General features: G+C 34.0%; 1 protein-coding gene across 2 annotated transcripts in view; it reads right to left on the reverse strand.

Annotated features, from left to right (window-relative positions):
• Positions 1-3,378: 3,378 nt before the first annotated feature.
• Positions 3,379-22,928, reverse strand: part of LOC128997858 (putative fatty acyl-CoA reductase CG5065) — a 47,961-nt gene continuing 28,411 nt past the window's right edge. For both annotated transcript variants that reach the window (XM_054423627.1, XM_054423628.1), the window contains exons 6-10: positions 22,692-22,801; positions 17,152-17,344; positions 13,723-13,962; positions 11,357-11,614; positions 3,379-7,385 (exon numbers count right to left, since the gene is read on the reverse strand). In XM_054423627.1, the coding sequence (XP_054279602.1) occupies positions 7,238-7,385; positions 11,357-11,614; positions 13,723-13,962; positions 17,152-17,344; positions 22,692-22,801 (949 nt within the window). In that variant the 3' untranslated portion in view covers positions 3,379-7,237. The remainder of the gene's footprint in view (positions 7,386-11,356; positions 11,615-13,722; positions 13,963-17,151; positions 17,345-22,691; positions 22,802-22,928) is intronic.

Here is a 22,928-nt window from a genome sequence, read left to right on the forward strand (position 1 = left end):
ATTTAACGCTAAAAAAGGGTCTTAACCTGGTCCAATGTCAAATCAGGGATATTTTCTAAACACTATAACAAATCTATAATGTTAAATGATGACGATGAGAGCTGCAGTACTAGCCCTCAGAGCCAGTCTTAAGCACTTGCGAAAGGTGCAGTTGGTGCATAATACATATAAATTTAATTGTTATAATTGAATTTTATGTCAATTATAAAAAGAAAAAGGTGGAGTATCCGGCCCTAGAGATTGCAGGGTCCAAGGCCAAGCTCAATAGCGGGCCTCTCTTGCGGGGCCCCTGAAAAGCGTGGGACCCCAGGCACAATCTTTGTTTGCCTATATGTAGGGCCGCCTCTGTACATTGAGATTTTCATTAGTTAATATTGTTGTGATACTACTTTTTTGGTAGTAAGAGCTCTAAATGTTTGCACCGGCTTCACACCACCCAAGGCACTTATCTCTGCTAGTCCTAGTAAAGTTAAAGTTAAATTGAGGAACAACTGTTACTGTTATTTAGATTTAAGTGTTATAGATAAAACACACTCCCTTAGTAGATTTCTCATCCATATGGAACAGCTAAAGCTAATTCTATTGTTAGTTCTGTACGTTGTACTGTAAAGGTTGTGTTTTGTTTACAATTTGTTTCTTGTTATTTCAGTAATTTAAAACCTCGTTTAACAAAATAAAACGATCTAATTGTAAACAACTGGTCTCCTAGTTATTAACATTCAAATTACCAGTGTTTCACATTTAAATATTTGAGTTAATGTCATTGAAGAGTGAATTGTGGTAAAATATAGTTCTGTCCATTAAGGTCTCCACCGACCCACCGTCGCAGCACAGCGGGCTACCTCAAATCTAAGACCAACTTCATGTGCTTACTTCAACCACCACTGTTCTATCCGGTTCTCAGCCGCATGGAACAATTAGTCTCGTCATAGTATTTCAAAATATTGAGGAAGAAAATTGATGCTTCCGCCAATTATGAATCACGTTTTGTGATGAGGTTTATGTAGGAATCTCTATTGATTATTGCTTCCAGTTACCAGCTAGAGTATATGCAGACTATTTTTTTGACAAATGTGAATAAGTGGCTTAGGGAATTCACTAAAGGCCGTACTTATTTGCTAAACGGAACCAGCTGTTCATCAGTTTCCATTGAGACAGTGATTGAATCTTTGCTTATTGACGTTAAAGAGACGTGCCCTAAGTTAGATAACCTCTCTTGTACAGTCACACAGTCATCCCAAAGAAAATTTCCTAACATTGGTCACTGCTTGAAACGAGACAAATGAATGACAGCAGTCGACCATACCATGTTTTTTTTTTCAATTTTGGACCCTCAGTTATGCAAAACAAATAATTTAGTAATTTGAAGTTAGATAACCTCTCTGGTACAGCCACACTGTCATCCCAATCCAAATTCTCTAATGCTGGTCACTGCTTCAAACTTGACAGCAGTTGACCATACCATGAAAAACGCGCAGATGTTTGAGAACTTCCTAACCCCCACTACCCCTTGCACACATTTTGTACATCCAAAAAGCTTTACCCAATTCATGTTCATTGAATGACTATAAGCAGTTGACAATTGACATCACAGAAATCTGATCATAAAATGTGATTCATATAGTTGAGAAGAACACCATTTTTATCATTTTACTATTATGACAAGACTAATGGTCCTATAAGGGTGTGAACCGACTAGAACAGTAGAGAATAAAGTAAGAAACACAATGTTGCTCTTAAGCCGCGTTTACACCGGAGTTAGGAACACGTTTTTACGACTAAGAAACCAAGAAAGACTACTTTTGGAACAGAAACATTTCGATGTTGGAAACAGTTTTTAGTGTTTACAACAGAAATTTTGTTTTCCACCAGAAGTCGGTAAAGATCAAAGGGTGTTCCAAACATAAGAAAACATTTGTTTCTGTACCTCTACGCTGTTTACAACACTTCCCCGCTACCCTCTTCGCATACCCACCACCACGTGACTATCTCGAGAGGGACTGACCTTGTGTTCTCACGGTGATTAAATTGTTTCCAACAAAATCAAAGAATAGTACACTACCTATTGTAAACTTTTGTTTTAGAAACAAGTGTCACCAACAAAAAGTTCCAAACTCCAGTGTAAGTGCGGCTTTATTTTAATTAGCTCACTTGGCTACAATGGGGGCTAGATCAGCTAGATGCAGTCCTTAATTTAGGGACAACCCACTTATTAAGAAGAAAGATTATTTCTTTATTAGCAAATTTCCCATATAGGAAATAAGCTACTACCGTAGGTATAATGGTAAGACCTAGACCTAGGACCGATTTTTTTTTTAGGTCCCCAAAGGCCAAAAATACCATCTGATCAAATTCACAAACAAATAAGCAACAGTAACACATGTTCATATTTACGGTAATGCAATATCTATCTACACTTATAATGTGTGTTACATTAAGATATGATAATTTGAGTAAAAATCATCTGATTTTGATTAAATTTGGTACAAACATATAAACCTATGTTTATTCAAACGAGTTTGTGAACCAGCTGATCGGATTGTGGGAGTGAGAACAATGTTTTATGAGGTAAAAATGGTTTTTTTTCAATTTTAGACCCTCAGTTATGCAAAACAAAATTAAGCAATTTGACGTGTTGTGTACACTTAAAAATTGTGGAAAAAACTGTAAATTTAAAACCCTTATGTTGTTCTAATGGAAATAAGTAAGTAGTTGTAGTTTGCTTGTTTATAGATAGATATACTAGATAGATAGATAGACATACATTATACATTTTGATCAAATTTTTAAATTTCATATTGAGAGGTATTAACATTTTACGAATGAACACACTTTATTACTTTCCCTGTAGCAGCAAACCTAAAAACTCAACCCTGATGTTATTTAAATAGGAGATGAATCTGATATTTTTAAAGATATGTTTTATAAAGATATATATATATTTCGCCAATCTGACAAATTCACATAGTCTGCATGTTTCCTGCAGTGGGGGTATTGTTATATTATTTTCTTACGGTGGCTAAAATACTGATCCCCACACTAAACCAATACTCATAAAATCAAATTGCCATACTAATATAAATCCACCACTAAAGAGCAGAACATCAGGCCAACCAGCAGTTTCGGTTTCAATAGTGAAAGTGAAGGACGAATGTAGTTCACTATTGAAGTTTACTCTGTTCATATTTGTTACACTTGGTTTAATATCTACACTCAATACTGAGAAGATTATTTATTTATTATTGTGGCCTCCTTAAATTTCTTTAAAACCATTAACATCAAAAACCAATTACTACACAGTGGTATTAAATTAAGATCCGCTTACATAAGCTAATTAAGGGTTTGAGGAGTGAAAGGGGTTATAATGAGAGTCAAAAGTATTCTATCAGATTTAATGACTTATGAAACAATTAAGTTATGTAATGTACAATACAGGGTAAATGAACATAACCAATTTCTTCAGTTAAGTGAAAGTGGAGATACAGTAAATAACTCCCTAAACTATAACCTCTTTTTATATTATCTTATAAGTAAAATTAGCTAATACGGAAAGTTACTTTGATAAAATTGTCGCGTTTCCTCAGATGTTGAATATGAGAAAATTAAAATGACTCGCTAAAACCATCGGACGCACGTTACTCATCTTAGCTTACCCTAGAAAATAGCTAGTAGGAAAAATAAATAATGACACTACAAATAATATCATGCTTTTATTTTGGAATAAGGAAGAAGCTACTATGAATCCTTCTCCCGACATTTGACTAGAAGCTAGGACATGAATGGAATATGTCGAGGGTTAATTGCATTACCCCAAGGAAATTTGTCCTATTTGTGTACACACATTCATGTTAACTGGGACGAAATTAAATGAGCTTTCATGACAGCGAAAAATTTCCCTGGATATTGAATCTGCCAAGATTGACTGAGCGATGTATGACACGTCACTCGTCAAATCTTGACCATTCCTTCAACGGTTTGCGATTGAAAAACTTTCATGTCATGACATTTACCCACTTATTGATTTATTTGAGGGAATCTGTATACCTCAGAAAGTTCCCAAAACAATATTTACAAATATAATAAATAAACTATATACAATGTTAAAAAATATTTTTAAATAATCATAAAACCGTAATGCCAATACAATTACAATCAAATATCTAAATAAAAAAGTATACATTATTATAACTCTTATACATGCAGGTAAACATAAAAATATTAAAAATTTATACTCCTACCTATAATTTTTACATTGGTAAATAACAGATGTTAAAAGGTTTAATATTAAAAAAATAATATCGGTTACCTTAATAACTCTCATTCTTGCCACCAAACTGATCTTTGGCAAACTGTAGGATGATCATATTAAACCTTAAAGTAACAGCATGGGCACAAATCCTTTGCAATTACATGACAGGATAAATAAATGATGTCTTTAGTGATTAAGTCCAAAATTATTTTGATATTGTAATCTGGGCAAGATGTTAAAATTCCAAAACAAACCATGGGAAATTAATCCCAGAATATAAAGATGATCAGCATTAATACTTAAAGTAAACCATTTAAAACAAAAAAATATGTATACATATAAACTATTCAGGCAGAGGTAACAATTCACTATACATTTTCAAAACTATTCCTGCAGCCATGGCTCAAAATAAAAAGCATTAATTATTGAGTAGTACCAACATAAAACAAATAGACGATAATAAATGCAAAATAATATTTATGTAAGTTAAAAGCTAGTTAGATTTTTGGTATACACATTTATCCAGGTGATTTAACTATCCATTGGTGACAGCCGACGCTGAATATTTTACTTCAAATCCTTACATTTACAAAAAAAGAAAGAAAAGAAAACAGTGAATATGTGATTTCATAAATAATTATGACTTAATGTTTGAACAACAATTCAAACATTTAAATTTAAGCAAAGTGGAAAGGGATCCTGACTCATTAGTACTGAAGTAATATTTTAGTTAGATTATGATACTTTAACATCCGAATAAGTTACATCTGACAAACTCCAAAATACTGTACCAATAAAACATAACCAGATGGACTAGTCTAAATAACTCCGTACATAATAATGTTCTTACTACAAAAGACTAACTATAATCGAATGTTAATTTGTAAATCGTAATTCTACAAACCAAACAAAATGCTAACAATCAGTAAAAACATTTAACTACTTACAATTAAAAAGGTTTCTCGATAAACAAATAAATGCTCACTAGGCTCATTGCTAGAGGTATTGGCAGTAAGTAAAATAAAACCATTGATTGAAACTACAGATCCGTTCAACAGGAACGGCAAAGGAAAAAAGTTCAAAGTCACCCACATTAACAGAGGTAGGCACAGCTATGAGCTTTGTCACAATTTTAATGTTATCGAGTTTGTTTGAGAGGAAAACTGCATTTCAGTCTATAAAATTAGTTTCATCCGGCAAATAAGTGAAAGTGTACTCAGTAGCTATTATGTTTACTAATAAGTTTGTACTAAAAATAATTCTGGTTACAATTTGAGCTTCAAACTCAAGGTATATCTAAAGCCGAGTTTAAATATGTAGATTTACTCATACTCGTTCAGGGTAGTATATTATACAAATAATGGCTGTTGATACTAGAGGACTTGGATGAACCAATAAAGGTCATGACTTTGTGATGTGATGTTGGTGATTCTGAGATGAAACTACAATTATGATAACTTCACTTATTTAACATAGAGTACTCAGATTGGCATTCATTATTTTATCTGTACAAAGTTAAAGTTTAACCTAAATAATACACTAATATTTTACAAAGCAAATTTTGCCTACAAATATATAAATTCAAATATATGACAAGAGGTGTTAAATAATGTGTGGATCAAATCAAGCTTTACGAGTTGGCGAGTTATAACACTATTTTCAATAGGTAAAAGCGCTACGATTATTAAAAACGCTGAATCAGAAAGCAGATTCCATTGAAAAATACTGAGCAGTAATGGATGACACCTTTAATACTGCGACATAGCCACGAAAGTCCGATAAACCCAGTGAAACAATAAATACAAACACAACACGAATAGACACTCGACAAGACCGATCTACGGTTGTCTTATACACCGGAACTATGACTAAAAGTCTTTACGCTTCGATATAAATGAAATGCAAGCGAAGCAAACAACTTGATAAATAATATAAACAATAACATCAACAATTTAAAATTATATTAGAACGTTTCAGTTTGGCGTTCTTGAGTGATGGGAAATTTGAGGGACACATAGCACCAAAGAACAAGTTGACATGGGCACTGTTGTTAAGTAGAAGATTTCTATAAACAAACACAAATCAAAAGGGGCTACCAGAACCAAACAGCTTCTAACCGAAAACTTATGCCGACCCTGTATACACTAACTTGGCATCTGGCACCTTGCTACCTGCAACTGGCCCAATCTGACTCCTCCTCGCTTGTTTGCTTGAGTAGCTGATGCAGTAAAAAAAAAAAATCAACATTCCATATAAAAGAAGTTATTAGGTCCAGTAGGAGTGCTAGGTAACTCATCTTAGGGAGGGTAATCAAGGGTCCAGACGCTAAGTTAGTATATACAAGGTATAAGAACTTACAGATGAAACTATTATTTTATAAAAATCCTTGGAAAATCTTAAAAATATATGATATTTGCTAATGAAAGAATAAAATTCTTAAAATACAAAATAATTAAATGTATCAATTTATTACTCTATCAAGATACAATAAATACTCATTCACCATCTTTAGCCAACATATAATATACAGACCACCGTAAATAAACAACAAGAATATAACGTGGTACAAAAATAAATAAGGTTCGGTATAATCTTTGATAAATGTACAAGTAAAAACAAAAATTGATATAAGCGCAGATATTTAAAGTATATGTGAAATAGCTTTCTACAATTTTGTTAATACAATCACTAACAAGTTAATTAATATATAATTCTTTCATTGACAATTACCATTAAAACAAAACATACATCATTTTACAAAATTAACATAGAATAATTCTTTAAAACAATATGCTAAATAACATTTTTAGAATAGAACATACAAATGGGTCACAAATGATCACGGGGTGAAAATAAAGGCTAGTTAAAGCATTGGTATCCTTATTGATAATCAAAGCTAACAATTATGTGTAAAAATTAAGTACTTGTCTGTCGGATAAACTCTTTTAGACAAACGACTTTAAAGGGCAACAATAAGCAGACCTTAATTCAAATGTACGGAACCATTCGCACAACACGCAACATTAAACTTATCATAAAATACCAAAGTTTGCGAGCACTTTGAGAACGCAGCATGACAGCTCGCCAAAGCAGCAAAACCAGGAAGATCTTGGTCATACGGTGAAGCCAAAGCATCCTGGAAACAATCAACCTCTGAATTACACATTTACAAGGATCATAGGAAATTTCCATACACCAATAGGAAGAATTACATAAAATACATAAATTTTGATGATGGACCATAAATGAGAGCGAGAGCTTTGGCAGATTCTTTTATGAAGGCAAATATGAGGTCTGCTAGAAGTACTGAACGTTTTGGAATAGAACAAAAAAGATACCATAAGCTTGAAAGAGCAAATAAAATACTACTTGTCCACAAATCTGCCAAAAGGTTGAGGTTGAGGCATCTATCAAAGCAGTAATTCCGTCGCCTCTAACTAAGCCACCTGGTGACACGCAATTGGAGATCCTTATCGTTAACAAAGTGCTGATAACCAACAATAGAATTTATTTTTCAAATCCTTAATGATGTGTGTAGTTTAATTAAGTCTTTTATTCAAAAAGTTATACATCCTGAGTGACGAAACTATGTGGCTGTTTAAAGTTTTACTTGAACAATGGAATTCTATTTAAGTATGGATCTCATTTGTAGTATTATAAATATAAATTATAATTATGAGTATCTGATTAAAAGATAGGGCATTTGCCAGGAATTATTAGAAAATTGACAGGAAAACAGGCTTACCTCTAAATAAGTCCACAGAGACACATATACAACACAAAAGTAGAAATTTTTGTGAGACTGGAGAAATTTCAAAACATTTCTTCAGTGGTTGAAAATTTCTTTTTCAGAAAAGTACTTTTCTGTTACCTATATATATTATGTGTCTCTATGGACTTACTCTTACTGATTTCTTTTGCAAGATAAGACTGTCCTATACTAGTGATGGTCGGATCCGGATATCGGACTACCGGATCCGCCGGATCCAAGCTAGAACCGGCACCGGATCGGATCCAAAAAATTCCGGATCTTGGGCTGGATCCGGTTTTGATGGATCCGATTTTTCAAATTTTTTCCCGATTTTTTCCTAACACAAAGCTGTCTGTATCACTGTACAACCCCGATTTTCTTACCAACACAAAGCAGTCTGTATCACTGTACAACCCCGATTATTTTACTAACACAAAGCTGTCTGTATCACTGTACAACCGCGATTTGTTTACTAACATAAAGCTGTCTGTATCACTGTACAACCCCGATTTGTTTACTAAAATAAAGCTGTCTGTATCACTGTACAACTCCGATTTGTTTACTAAAATAAAGCTATCTGTATCCATGTAAGAGACCGATTTCCCCCGATTTGTTTACTAACACACAACTTATCTCTGTACAACCCCGATTTTTTTACCAACACAAAGCAGTCTGTATCACTGTACAACCCCGATTTTTTTACTAACACAAAGCTATCTGTATCCATGTACAAGACCGTTTTTCCCCCGAGTGTTTGTCTCTTGATGCAAATAACTTATATGGCAAGGCCATGTCTCGATGTTTGTCTCAGATGCAAATAACTTATATGGCAAGGCCATGTCTCGATGTTTTAGATGCAAATAACTTATATGGCTAGGCCATGTCTCCATGTTTGTCTCAGATGCAAATAACTTATATGGCTAGGCCATGTCTCGATGTTTGTCTCAGATGCAAATAACTTATATGGCTAGGCTATGTCTCGATGTTTGTCTCTAGATGCAAATAACTTATATGGCAAGGCCATGTCTCGATGTTTGTCTCTAGATGCAAATAACTTATATGGCTAGGCCATGTCTCGATGTTTGTCTCAGATGCAAATAACTTATATGGCAAGGCCATGTCTCGATGTTTGTCTCTAGATGCAAATAACTTATATGGCTTGGCCATGTCTCGATGTTTGTCTCAGATGCAAATAACTTATATGGCAAGGCCATGTCTCGATGTTTGTTTTTAGATGCAAATAACTTATATGGCTAGGCCATGTCTCGATGTTTGTCTCTAGATGCAAATAACTTATATGGCTAGGCCATGTCTCGATGTTTGTCTCTAGATGCAAATAACTTATATGGCTAGGCCATGTCTCGATGTTTGTCTCTAGATGCAAATAACTGATATGGCTAGGCCATGTCTCGATGTTTTAGATGCAAATAACTTAAATGGCAAGGCCATGACTCAGTGTTTGTCTCTTGATGCAAATAACTTATATGGCAAGGCCATGTCTTAGTGTATAAGATATATTAACCTTTAAACATTACCGATTTAATTTTAAACAGTATGATCTAAATTGGCATTCTGTTAATTACGTTTTTTTTTAACCCGCCCTTATGACAGTGTGTATCTGGATCCGAATCCGAAGATCCGGATCCGAATTTTTCAAGATCCGGATCCGGATCCGGTACCGACATTTTCTTGGATCCGCCCATCACTATCCTATACCCTAGCACAATTGCTCCAAGAAATCAGCCCATACCAGAAACTGATTGAAAATATGAGAAATGTGCTTTTCGGAAATAATTAAGTGGAATGCATTGTTTTAAACGGCCTATAAAATATTAACTTATTTTCTGACACTTCTGCTGTGACAACAGTACAGACATTGAGTAGGCGAACTAGAAAGTGTGCAAGCAACACGCACCTTTTAGCGTTGGGGGCAAACATATTACTTTCTGAACAGCTCTTGTATTACAATGTTTGAAGTCTGAGTGAATTTTAAAGAAAAAATACCCTAAGAATATCCTCCTCTATGATGTTACATACCCTAATTAATGTAAATAACACATAACCTTTTATTTCTATATCAAAGTGATTCAAGAATACACAAAAATAAAAGGTCTGTATAATATTTTTTCCTAAGATTGTAGTATTATGTTTTGACAATGTATTTGAAAATGTGAACATTTATTCACTAAATTAGACAATTGAAGAAAACAATAGTCAATCAAAATTATACATTTTCGTTTCACGCTTATATGACTAGAACAATCTGTGCTCTAATACATGTTACTTACTGTGAACTATTCTAGGTAGGCCTAATGGTGAAACAGATTTAACATAAAAGCATTACAGTACATTCCCACTACACTGAACCCGCCATCTCGAAAATCCACCTATTCTGAACTTTCAAAATTACAGTGGAACGTGGAAAATTTGAACTCCTATAATTCAAAATCTTCTTTAATTGGAATATTTCTTCTGGTCCCCAGCATTCATACGATCTATGCTAAATAATCATGGTTAATTCCAATTACATTTTGGATAGTTTAAAGTTACTACGAGAAAAAAAATCAAAAGTCAAACCTGGCAAGAAATTGCCGAAAACATATTTTAAGTCATTGGCTTGAGGTTGAAATCCCCCTTGATAGCCCTTAAGAGAAGTGGTGTAGGTCAAATATAGCTTCAAGGTCGCACCAACTCCCCTTCCTACGCCATAGCCATCTGATCTCACTGTGGCCCAAAGCCCGCGCTCTTTTAGAGGTCATTGCCCAACCCCTGTAATCCTATTGTTTCTATTTTGACTTTTTTGGGAATCATTAAATCTATTGCTTAACGTAACAGTATAGTAGTAGTTTTTTCTACTGTAAAACTGTACAACAATTTACTGTGGGCTACTTTATTAATCAAACTGTACAGTAAAATGAAAATTTCACTTATTCAAAATAAAGGTTTTATGCAGAAAAGTATAATTTTATTGTTTTTAGTCTTTTATAAGGCTTTCTTAATTTGAATTTTTGGATAGTTACAATTTGTATTATTGGTCCCTTGAGGTTCAAACTATCCAAGTTCCACTGTAATATTGTTTTTTAAGAGGTAGGCCTACGTATGAAGCTAGCGTGAAATCAAGAACATCTTCTGCAGTCAAGGTTGAAACGAGAACAACTTTCATAGTCATGGCAGAATCGTGAACATCTTCTGTGATCACAGAGACATCATCACCAGGACTAAATGGATCCAAACTACATCTAAAAGAAGAAGTGTACTGAAATAGCCCAACAGAAAAACTGAGGCTTCATGGCGTTACTGTGAGCCATACATGGAAAATAACTATACTATTTTTAAACTTAGAGAAGATTAATTACTTGTTCAGTTGTTTCCGTGCAGCAGGGAGTGAATTTGGGCTCTCTTTGAAGATGAATTGACGGATACCCAAGACGTAGTCCTCGATGTATTTGGACCATTGGATTCGTGATACATCAAAAGCAAATTCTGTTCGATCCTCCAGGCTGAGAGATTGGTTCAGCATACGGACATTGTCATCCAAGAAACGCCACTGTCGGGTGGAGAAATACTCCAAACACTTGGCTGCCTTATCTAGCTTGTTTTGGATCCTTACCATGCTGCAATACAAAATGTTACATTTTAAGCAGTTTATCTACTAGTTACCAAGGTACCAAGTTCATGAGTTTTGTTCTTTGTAAAACACCTTTTTATGATATCAATGTGTCTATTACTTTATTACATGGGAATGGCCCAAATCATGGTTAGGCTGTATCATCTGACATTGAATTTTTTTAAAGTAATAGTATCTATATATAAAGCCCAAAGTACACATGAACTTTTAAGAAAACTACAAGTCACACCCCTATAAACCATATACTTAAAATGTTTGTCATGACGAGAAACCTTGCGCAAAACTATCCATTATTTCATAAATTTCCTTATAAGGTCGTAATTGCTTTCCAAAGGGAACTTTCCATATACCTAATGTTAAAAATACCTCAGCTGTACTTATTAGTTTGTTATTCTTTCAATTTATTACCTTATTAAAATCAGGTGTGATTATTTGTTTGTATTACTGTATTCTGTTTTGTTTATTTCAGCTAAAATTAACCAATCAATAGTTTTATTAATACTTATGAAATCAAACGGGGTGAAACCTGTGGGTAACAGCTAGTTAACAATAATAAAAAATTAATAGGATTAGTTTAACTTGTATTATACAGGGTTAGGCAAACCACTTGTACACAATGCTAAACTATACGAGGTAGATCTTTCGTAACAACTTAAACCCCCCTATTTTAACCCCGTAGAATTTGGAGAAATTATTTTTAAATCTCTCGAACTCACCGAAAGGGTAGTTTTTGGGGGGTGGGGGAAGTTTTAGGAAAATGTTCAAATGTAAAGGTAGGTATAGTGTTACCTCATTTTAAAAGTATTTGTCCTCTGATCATATTGATAAAAAGATTTTAAGCTTATATTGATGCTCATGTACAGGGTGATGAAAAGTTAAAAATTTAGTGCCTTACAGTTAATTTTTGTGCGACTGCCTACAGTAATGTAGGGATGGGCATTACATAACGTATTAGTCAAAATAACAGGATTATCAATAAATAACTGAATCCTAAAATATCTTTCATCTTAAATCTTGAATTTGACACCAAATTTATAATATACAATGTAGAATCTATAATTTATTTAATTTTGAATCCATTATAAAACAATACTGTAAATCCATTTCCGAAACTCATCATCATGAAATCCATTTCCAACTACTAAGATTAAGAATCTCTTGCGACTATGGCAACATCAGATCATCTCCCTCCATCACATTATGATACATTGTGAACGTTAACCCTCAATCGAGATTTTATTATTTAAAAGTGGTATAACACAACCATTTGGATTATCAACAATACAGGTATTTAAACCACTTTTAGTGTATCTTGGTAATCCGAAGCTACTCTTTTGAAAAATCTTATTATTTTCTTGACATTAGGTAAATTCAGAGAACATAAAAAAGTCATTACTTATGGTTGTCTCGAACATTGAATGCCTCGACATTTTTACATTTATAATGTTCCAGTTTCAAAACAAATTTATCTCCATGGTGTTTCCCGGTCATAAATTGACGTAAAATTCGAGATTTTATTGGTAGGCTGGACTCTTTCTTGTTTGAAACCAGTGTTTGTTCCAATACAGGATAACTTGAAAATTTACTAGGTAACTTAAATATTTATAATAGAGTAGACTCTCGCTCATCCGGAGTAATGTGGCGGATGTCCAGTCCAGATTACAAAAGATCCGGACTATCGAGAGTCAAGCAAATACAGTACTGTATATAGGCTAGCTGTTTTTTTCAATTTTGTTCCAGGTCCACAGAATTGATAGCCGTGCAAATTCAGTTCCACCTGTAATAATTTTTACCGCTGTGTTATCCGAGTTTTTGATTATCCAAGGTAGTCTCGGTCCCGTTTAGCTCGGATAATCGGACTTCTACTGTACTGTGCCGCTAAAAAAAAATCACAATTGCGATCCGGACTAGCAGGAGTCCGGGCAAGGCCGATCCGGATGAGGGAGAATCTCAAACAATGAGATAGTTTATGAGGGTACAATCATAATTAATTCATTATGTAAATTATTGCAAAAAATTTGTAGGTGAGCAGTAGGTTTTCTGAATAAGCCCAGTGTTCATAATCTTTATAGCACAATCAGTAACCATACTCACTTAGGTTGCTTGCCAACTAGACGGCCGAACATATCAATAATGTACGCAGGCATGAAGTGCAGGGTGAAGGAGAACACAGAGTTTGTGACCCAGTTGCTTCGACAAGAACCATCTGGATACCACAGCAGGTCTCCAAGAGGATACTTCCTCATGGCCACAAAACTGTGGTTCACAAACTCCTTCCAGGTGATAGGCTTTTGTAGGCCAGTGCAGCAGTTGTACACGGTGATGCCATTGGGCCTGAAACACACAAATATGGGCTTTAAACTACTTCTTCATGAGCATTCTATTTGTTGGAACTATTAAACCAACATAATAAAATATGACTTCAGACTTTTTTCATATATCTACACTCGAACTGTGAAAACTTATTAGACGGTAAATAAATATGAAAAAGATTACAATGGTGATCATTTTAACCGGTAACATTGGTCATCATCAGGCCCAATTTCAAACTCTTTATGATAAAGACCTAAGTATGATGGTTGATACCAGACATTTCAAATCTCAAAACCAAAACATAAAAAAATGAATTTCAAAACCTAAATTTGAGGGGTTTTTTACTTGTCTGGTTAAGATTAAAAAATAAAATATAAAGGCAATAATTAAATGTTAATTACGAAATCAAAGCTTAAATAAATTGATCTCCTGACCTAATAAAATAACGTGAATATGTGACCAAACACACATTAAACCTAAAAAAGAAAAAAACATAATATTTTATGAACAACATACACTCAAATAAATTAAATCACAAACACTGACATCAAAAACATAAATGAGATGGATTGTCTCAAAGATCCGAAAATGTCGAACTACATTGGTATGAAACAGTGAATTTATGTCATAATGTGCTGGTCAGGTCTGTGCAAAAACATGTTGTTGGAATGGAAATGAAATACAATAAAAGACTCTCAACTTGCAAGTAGTAAGTATGCAAATCGATTAGTAAAGTAATGCACAATTCAAGAGATTTCCACCATAAACACAACCTAAATAACTGGAGTGACATTAACACTTTCACTACCGATCGCCAAATTTGCGACGTTTTGGTCATTGCCACGGCCCGAGGTATACATTTTAATATTACACATAGACCTGGTGTCATTTGGTTAACAGTACATACATGCAGACCGCGCGCCAGTGATGCAGAAAAGATAAAAACAGGTTTTTTCAACTATCAAATGACGTCAGTTACCATTGCATATCCACAGACCAAGTGATGCACATAACGCACATATGCGACAGACATCCCTGTGGACCAATGAAGAGAATTCAGAGCCTTAAAATAGACCGTTACGAAGATATAAGCTTTTAAATAACATTGGGACACCAAGCAAACATGCGATGTCAGTCTATTTTAATATGACTAGCCGTTGTATATATGCAACGGCAGTCCATGGGTAGAAACTGGCCATGTGCGTCGCTGGTCTATATGAAAGAAAAATTTAGTACTATTGTGGGCAAACGCGTTAACCCTTTGAGACGGAAATTTGTTAATTATATTTTGTGAATGTATTTTTTTAATTATTTTGTTTTATGTCAGTTATGGTATGTGTATTTCAGAACGTATGTAAATATTCAACCAAAATAAAGGCTAAAAAAGGAAAAGAATAACCTAGTGTAAAAAGAAGGAAAATAGGTGTTATCTGCAATCCCTACAAAACTCACTAATGCCATCAACTACCCAATTCGGACACTGCTTTTGTAGGTAGGCCTTCAACTAGGGGTGTGCTAATATTCAAAAGTTTGAATAGTTGAACGAATACTTTAGTATTCGAGCCCGACTCAATCTTAATGAGTATATTCGAACATCCGAATAGTAAACAAACCTAGAAATAATCTCTAATTGCAACCAAATAAATCTTGGTATTGTGTTGTTTTATTTCATCCCAACATTTCTTGCTTCATATTATAAAGTCACAACGACGACTTAAGCATATTATGACATCTTCCTTAACTCTAAAGAAAGGAAAAATAGCCTATATTTAGCAGCAATTTACCGTACTCATTTTGTACCTAGAACAAATAGGTAAGGGCAAAAATAGATTATTTTAAAATGTTAAATTGGTTAAAATCAGAATTATTAACCTTAGTAGAGTTCCAAAGATGTGATTGGAAAACTCTTTGGAGTCTATAATAATGACATAAATATTCGCTCGGTAATATTCAAAAATATTATGAAGTATTTGATTCGAACCCAAAAACCACTATTAGAACACCCCTACCTTCAACCAGCTAAACTACACATCAGTTAGCTTAATATGGATTGGACATAATATGCAGGATTCAAACTTGCGCGAAAGACCTCTGCGCTACACTCGTGCGTGCAATGCCTTAGCCAACTGAGCTAACACGTAACCGGAATTTTTTTCGTCTGTTTATTACAGTTTTTAGAACAGTAGAGAGGAACTGGTCTCATAATTTGCATACTCAAACCTTGGTTTTATGGAACAATATTTAATTGTTAAATTATAATATGTATATATATAGAGGGTTCATAAAATGTGAACACTAAGCTCATAAAGATTGAATGGAAAAAATCTGAAATGTCTTAATTTTTAGTTGTAAAATAAGGCAAAATGAGATGCAGCGTAAGACTAGCCCTTACCTTACTCTACCTCTACCCCATTTAACAAAAAAAAAGAAGAAAAAGATAGTAATATTTTAGCTTTTTGATATTTGATATTTTTGAACTTGATGTCATTTGATAGGAAATTTTAAATGCTAAATATCAGTATCCTTAAAATTTTTCCATAAAATCAGCAATTTTTAGCAATTAAAATTTAAACATTTAAAATGGTTGCCATTCTGAAGTTTAGAATTGGACTAAGATTATGTTCTTTTCTAACACGGATCTCTTCTACCTTAACACACATACCAAGTTTCATAAAGATTGCTATGCTCAATCAAAAGCTTCAAATATTTATGTAAAAAATACATAGGTAATGGCAGATATCTGGTTAACAAGCAATTTTTGAAGAAGTTTTATTCTTGATTTTCTTGATTTCAACCCAAGAAATCACTATGTAAATAATTCCCCCACCTTTTATGAACATCCTGTATGCATATATCATTTGCTAGTTAAACTAACTATTGTTAAAACCATCTTATAGTCAATTACATGCAAAACCTAAGAAACTATATAGTTTCACATGTTCTAAATGGGATTTACCTGGAGTAAGCTGGGCTAGTGAAATATCCAACCTACTCCTCCACTTATTTAGAGAACGTTTACAGCATAAGATACAGTTTTAAAAAATCCGTCGCCAATGTCTAATACTAGTATATAAACTGTATAATACCAGCATACGTTACAATTTAGTATGCAACTATCCCTGGCTTAACACTAATAGCTAGAATTAGTTGGGAAACGTCTCAAGAATAGTTTTTTATTTTACTATATAGATTTGAATGTATGAAACATACTTGGCGGTGGCAGTGCGCCAGGCAGCACAGATCATCAGGTTGATGACAATGTCAACAGGCACCAGGTCTGCGACCTTGTCCTCGTGGCAGAGCATTGTACGGAAGAATCCCTTCCCAGCAGCTGCTATGATCCCGGTCGGACCATTCCAGTTGTCAACCCAGCCCGCTACTGGTTCTTGCAGAGAGGAGATCACTACAAAAATCAACGTCAACTTTATGAATGTACTGTAGACATAAAAAGTTTAATTTGTGGCATAATTCGGTTCTGCTACAAAAAACTGTCAATAGAAATATTACATAACACACTTTTTCGACAATTTAAATCCCCCCCATGTAACACACCGTAACGCTTGAGCAAACCCCCCTCCACCCCCCTTGCGTTATGAAACGTAGTAGACTTTAATAGCAGCTAAAGCATAATTTTACTAATGGAGTATGGATTTAAATAAATCATTAAACTTGTAATGTCTTTTGTTTATTAACCTTATAATAGAAGCAAAATTGATACAAACAAACAAGATTGTTACTAATAATATGATATTTAAAAATATCAAATAAAATGGAATTGTATTGGACCAAGTTAACATTTTTTTTCCTTAGGTATTTTTTGCCTTAACGAACATCAAGTTTCATCGAGATAGGTTGGAACAATATAAAGATAAAAATGTTTATGTAAAAAATACAAAATGACGGATATTTGGTCAACGAAGTTATATTGGAAAAAATGTTATGCTCGATTTTCTCTTTATGTTGACTCATAGAACCATTTTCCGGAGATTGGCTGTTTACTTGCGGGAGACCGGGAATACTAAAATAATAAGATTAAAATTCAACAATCTATCATCGTCAAGCGCTTACGCTCCCAAAACATGAGAAAAAGAGGAGGCAGACAATTTAAAATAAGGGAAACTAGAACTTTTACTTAACCCAGTACAATATGGTAGCCATATTAAATTTTTATCAAATCATAACCATTTGTGTCTAGGCAAAGTATAGATACACTCTTCTATGGGGTATATCTTATCAAACCTAGTGAAAGCAACATTCAATTTTATTTTGTGTGTTATAACTATAGTCCCCCCCCCCCCAAATATCCCTAAATGGCTGATACATTTTTCAAACACAACCTCCCATTGACACAAGACCAAAAACGAAAAACCATATATTCCTATTTCATTCCAGTACTAAAAAAGAACAGAGGTAATGATGGAGATCTCAAGTTATCTTGGGCCTTTTTTAAGACCAACCAAATGAAGTGTTTTATAATGTGAATTAACTTTTAACAAAAAATCAGACCACACTCTAAAAGGAGTTAAATATTTTACTGTATGTTGCATTTGCAGATTGTGACATGGTTATAAAGGTAGCATGCAAGAGAGAAAACTTTATTTTTCATCAGCGTACATTGAGCATTGATGGCTTTATTTAACTAAGTTTTCATTTCTTCTAGTTGACTACATCTTTGTGGATGGAATCTATTGTTGAAAGGTGTGTTTGTTGCTTAATGGTTTTTGCCTTAAAACTTTGGTGCACTGAGATGGCCGGGTTCAATCCCCAGCATATTCACACAAAATTTGATGGGTGTAGATTGCTTTCCCGTAAAGGCCTTAGTGTTTCCATCATTGATGATACCACTGACGTAGACAGCGATAAAAAAGCTCATCTCAAAAAGTTCATTTGTGATACTCATACAGTTACGGATCATCTTCAAATGGTCCAAAATCGTTTGGTCCAACAGTTAAAAACTCGTTCGTTTGGTCCAAAATCGTTTTTACCAACACTTTAATACGAGTTTGTTTGGTCCAACAGTAAAAACTATTGCGTCTCTCACATTGAAGGCGTTCAAATATCCGCCGTCGTATACAATAATAATATTAATAAAATTTTTGCTTTAAACATGCCGACTTTCTATGTTTTAAACATTAAAGACACCATGTTTTGTATTACAGTATTCAAACCACTAAAGCGTACATAAGCAGACTTAAAGCTCAATAGTGTATCATATGGTTGGAAATCTTATAAATTAACAGTTTTTATCACATTTGGCAGCCTTCTAATATTAGAGTGTATAGAAATTCAGTGGACCAACGTGCTTTAAATGTTTATCATACACCTTAATTTTTATTGTTGTATCTATTTACAATGGAGTGTTTACTATTGATCCTCCATCGTTGTCTATAATTCTTAATCAAAAGTTTAAAATAGAACATGAAAATTACATCAATTAGCCTACTCATATTTTCTGGATGTCCACAATTTCCTGGTAAAAATTTAGTCTTACAGATTTATATATAAGGATCTTATTTTCTTATGTTAAAATTGATGTTCTTCTGTATAATGTCATGTTTAGCAATATGACGTTCCATAACGAATAATTGTATAATCTTAATATTACAGTAACGCTTTTAATGATTTCTTATTGCATTATGTTATATCTATTGTACTGGTTGGTGTCTGCATTTTTGACTACTTTTGACTAAATGATATCGTTGGTATTCTTGGGACTATTTCTACTTTAAACTTATCACTTATGATTGTTCCTTCGATGTTTTTTATAGTCAGTCTGGTTCCGTTGCACAGCTTGGGTGGACCTAAGTTTCACATTAGTATTATTGGCATTCCTTCTTATAGTGACAGTAATGTGGTCGGTTTATGACAAATTGCGAGGCATTTGTATATCTGAGATATCACGCACAATTATTTTTCACGATTTATGATACATTGTGCGGGTATAGAACAAAGGATAACAATATTAAAGAATTACCATCCCTTTCATTGATTATAATACTGCGATTATAAACATACCAAACTTAACTAACACTAACTTGGCTTTTGGAGTCAATAGGGTACATACATACATAAATAAATAAATAAATACCTCCTCTATTATATATATTTAGATAAAGTTAATGGTTAAGATGATACCGTTGACAATAAGCCACAACAAATACAAACTCTTTTCTTTTCAATAATTTATTTATTCATAGTTCTCATGGGGAGTAAACATAAAATTTTGGAAAGTTTTACAAATAGGATATATCTTCACTGAGAAATTCACTTTATATATTATATATTATATTATATTATATATATAGTGATGGGCGGATCCAAGAAAATGTCGGTACCAGATCCGGATCTTTAAAAATTCAGATCCGGAACTTCGGATCAGGATCCAGATACACACTGTCATAAGGGCGGGTTAAAAAAACGTAATTAACAGAATGCCAATTTTAAAAAAACTGTTTAAAATTAAATTGGTAATGTTTAAAGGTTAATATATCTTATATATAGAGTAATCTCCAGTTGAGCCCATAATCCCTAATTTTTTGGGGACACTACAACTTTTAAAAATCTTAAAATGTAACTATGTGCTAAGTTTGCAGGACCACGAAAAGGATATCTGTGTAGTTCGATCTTGAGTATGCTATATCGTGGTTTGTGCATGCAGCTTCCAATTTATTTATGCCTGGATAACCTCTTGTTAATCTCTTCCTTAAATTCGTTCCAGGTCCACAGCACTGATAGCCGGGTATGTGAAGTTCTACAGGTAAAATACCCTGTGTCTGTGTACAAGAAAACTATACTGTGTTCTAACATATTAGATGGGGGAGTCTTTATTATAGGCCTACTTCTTATTCACCCTGTATGTACACAGAAAATCTTCTTGTACACAGACACGGGGTATTTTACCTGTAGAATTTCACATACCCCGCTATCAGTACTGTGGACCTAGAACGAAATTAAGGAAAAGATAAGCAAGGGGTGATCCAGGCATAAATAAATTGGATGCTACACGCAAAAAACACGATATAGCATACTCAAGATCGAAGGTAGGAATGTGTCGAATCCAGATCTCCGAATCTTAAGAAAAGATTCGGATTTGAGAATTGCCTAAACATAGAGGTTATTGACGTCGTTATATACACTAACTATGACATTGCCTGACCATAGAGGTTATTGACGTCGTTATATACAGTACTGTGACATTGACTAACCATAGAGGTTATTGACGACGGTAATATACAGTACTGTGACATTCCCTAACCATAGAGGTTATTGACGTCGGCAATATACAGTACTGTGACATTGACTAAACATAGAGGTTATTGACGTCGGCTATGTACAGTACTGTGACACTGACTAACCATAGAGGTTATTGACGTCGGAAATATACAGTACTGTGACATTGACTAACCATAGAGGTTATTGACGTCGGAAATATACAGTACTGTGACAATGCCTGACCATAAAGTTTATTGACGTCGTAATAAACAGTACTGTGACTTTGACTACCCATAGAGGTTATTGACGTCGGTAATATACAGTACTGTAACATTGACTAACCATAGAGGTTATTGACGTCGGCAATATGCAGTACTGTGACATTGACTAACCATAGAGGTTATTGACGTCGTAATATACAGTACTGTGACATTGACTAACCATAGAGATTATTGACGTCGGCAATATACTGTACTGTAAAATTGACTAACCATAGAGGTTATTGACATCGGCAATATACAGTACTGTGACATTGACATTAGTCTTCTTGTACACAGACACAGATAGTCTTCTTTTACACAGTTACAGATAGTGTTGTACATGGATACAGACAGCTTTATGTTAGTAAACAAATCGGGAAAAATCTGAACAAATCGGAACCATCAAAACCGGATCCAGCCCAAGATCCGGAATTTTTTGGATCCGATCTGGTTCCGGTTCTAGCTTGGATCCGGCGGATCCGGTAGTCCGATATCTGGATCCGACCATCACTAATATTTGTATTATTAACTACATGATTGTTACAAATACCATGACAAACACACAACAATCATAGATTGAATTTAATTTTTAGATAAATTAAATAAACCATCTGTTTAACATTAAATGCAAACTCAAAGCAAAGTCAATGTTTATCCACAAATCTAGGGAATTATAACGCGTTGTTTTAAGATTGACTGGGGATAAAAAGTAAACAGGACACAAGCACATTATATATAAATAAATATATGTAAATGTATGTGTATATAAATGCAAACATATCAATTATTTAGAAACATAACACAAAACAACAAAGGCCTCGGAAGGTAGGCAGGTTGACGACGTGACGGCAATTATTTGAACGCCTTCAACAAGAGGGACGCAATAGTTCATACTGTTGGACCAAACGAACTCGTATTAGAGTGTTGGACCAAACGAACTTTTTTACAACTGTTGGACCAAACGATTTTGGACCAAATGAAATACTCCTCAACTGGAGGATTAAACGATTTTGGAACAAACAAACTGTTTTTCAACTGTTGGACCAAACGATTTTGGACCAAATGAAATACTCCCACAGTTACACAGAGTTTGGTTGACCTAATATTGTTTGATCAAAAGTTTAAAAAAATCCTCTTGAGGTTTTTATTAATCGTGTAAATAGAGTAGTAAGCATGAAGTTTCTGACCTCTGTTAAATGATCCAAATAATAAAAAAATTTAAAACCTTTTCAATCACTTTTCGGTTAAGAGATGTGGAGTTTTAGTGATGATACTGACCGATGGAGGGACGAACGATGGCTACAGGTAAGTTTCCAGACTCCTTGAGCAACATGTGTTCTGCAAGGGCCTTTGTGAAGGTGTAGGTGTTGGGTCGAGAACCGATCAATCTGAAACATCCAGAATAATTTTTGGTTAAGCCTCAACAATATAATTAGATTTTGTGGAAAATATAATACTCTACTTGAATAGTACCCAAAAATCAAAAACTGGGCCAGTCTTACTTTCCAATCGTCA

Source organism: Macrosteles quadrilineatus, unplaced genomic scaffold (assembly GCF_028750875.1).
Source record: "Macrosteles quadrilineatus isolate MER2022 unplaced genomic scaffold, UCM_ALF_1.0 Scaffold_7__1_contigs__length_78375512, whole genome shotgun sequence".
Taxonomy (NCBI): Eukaryota; Metazoa; Arthropoda; class Insecta; order Hemiptera; family Cicadellidae; genus Macrosteles; species Macrosteles quadrilineatus.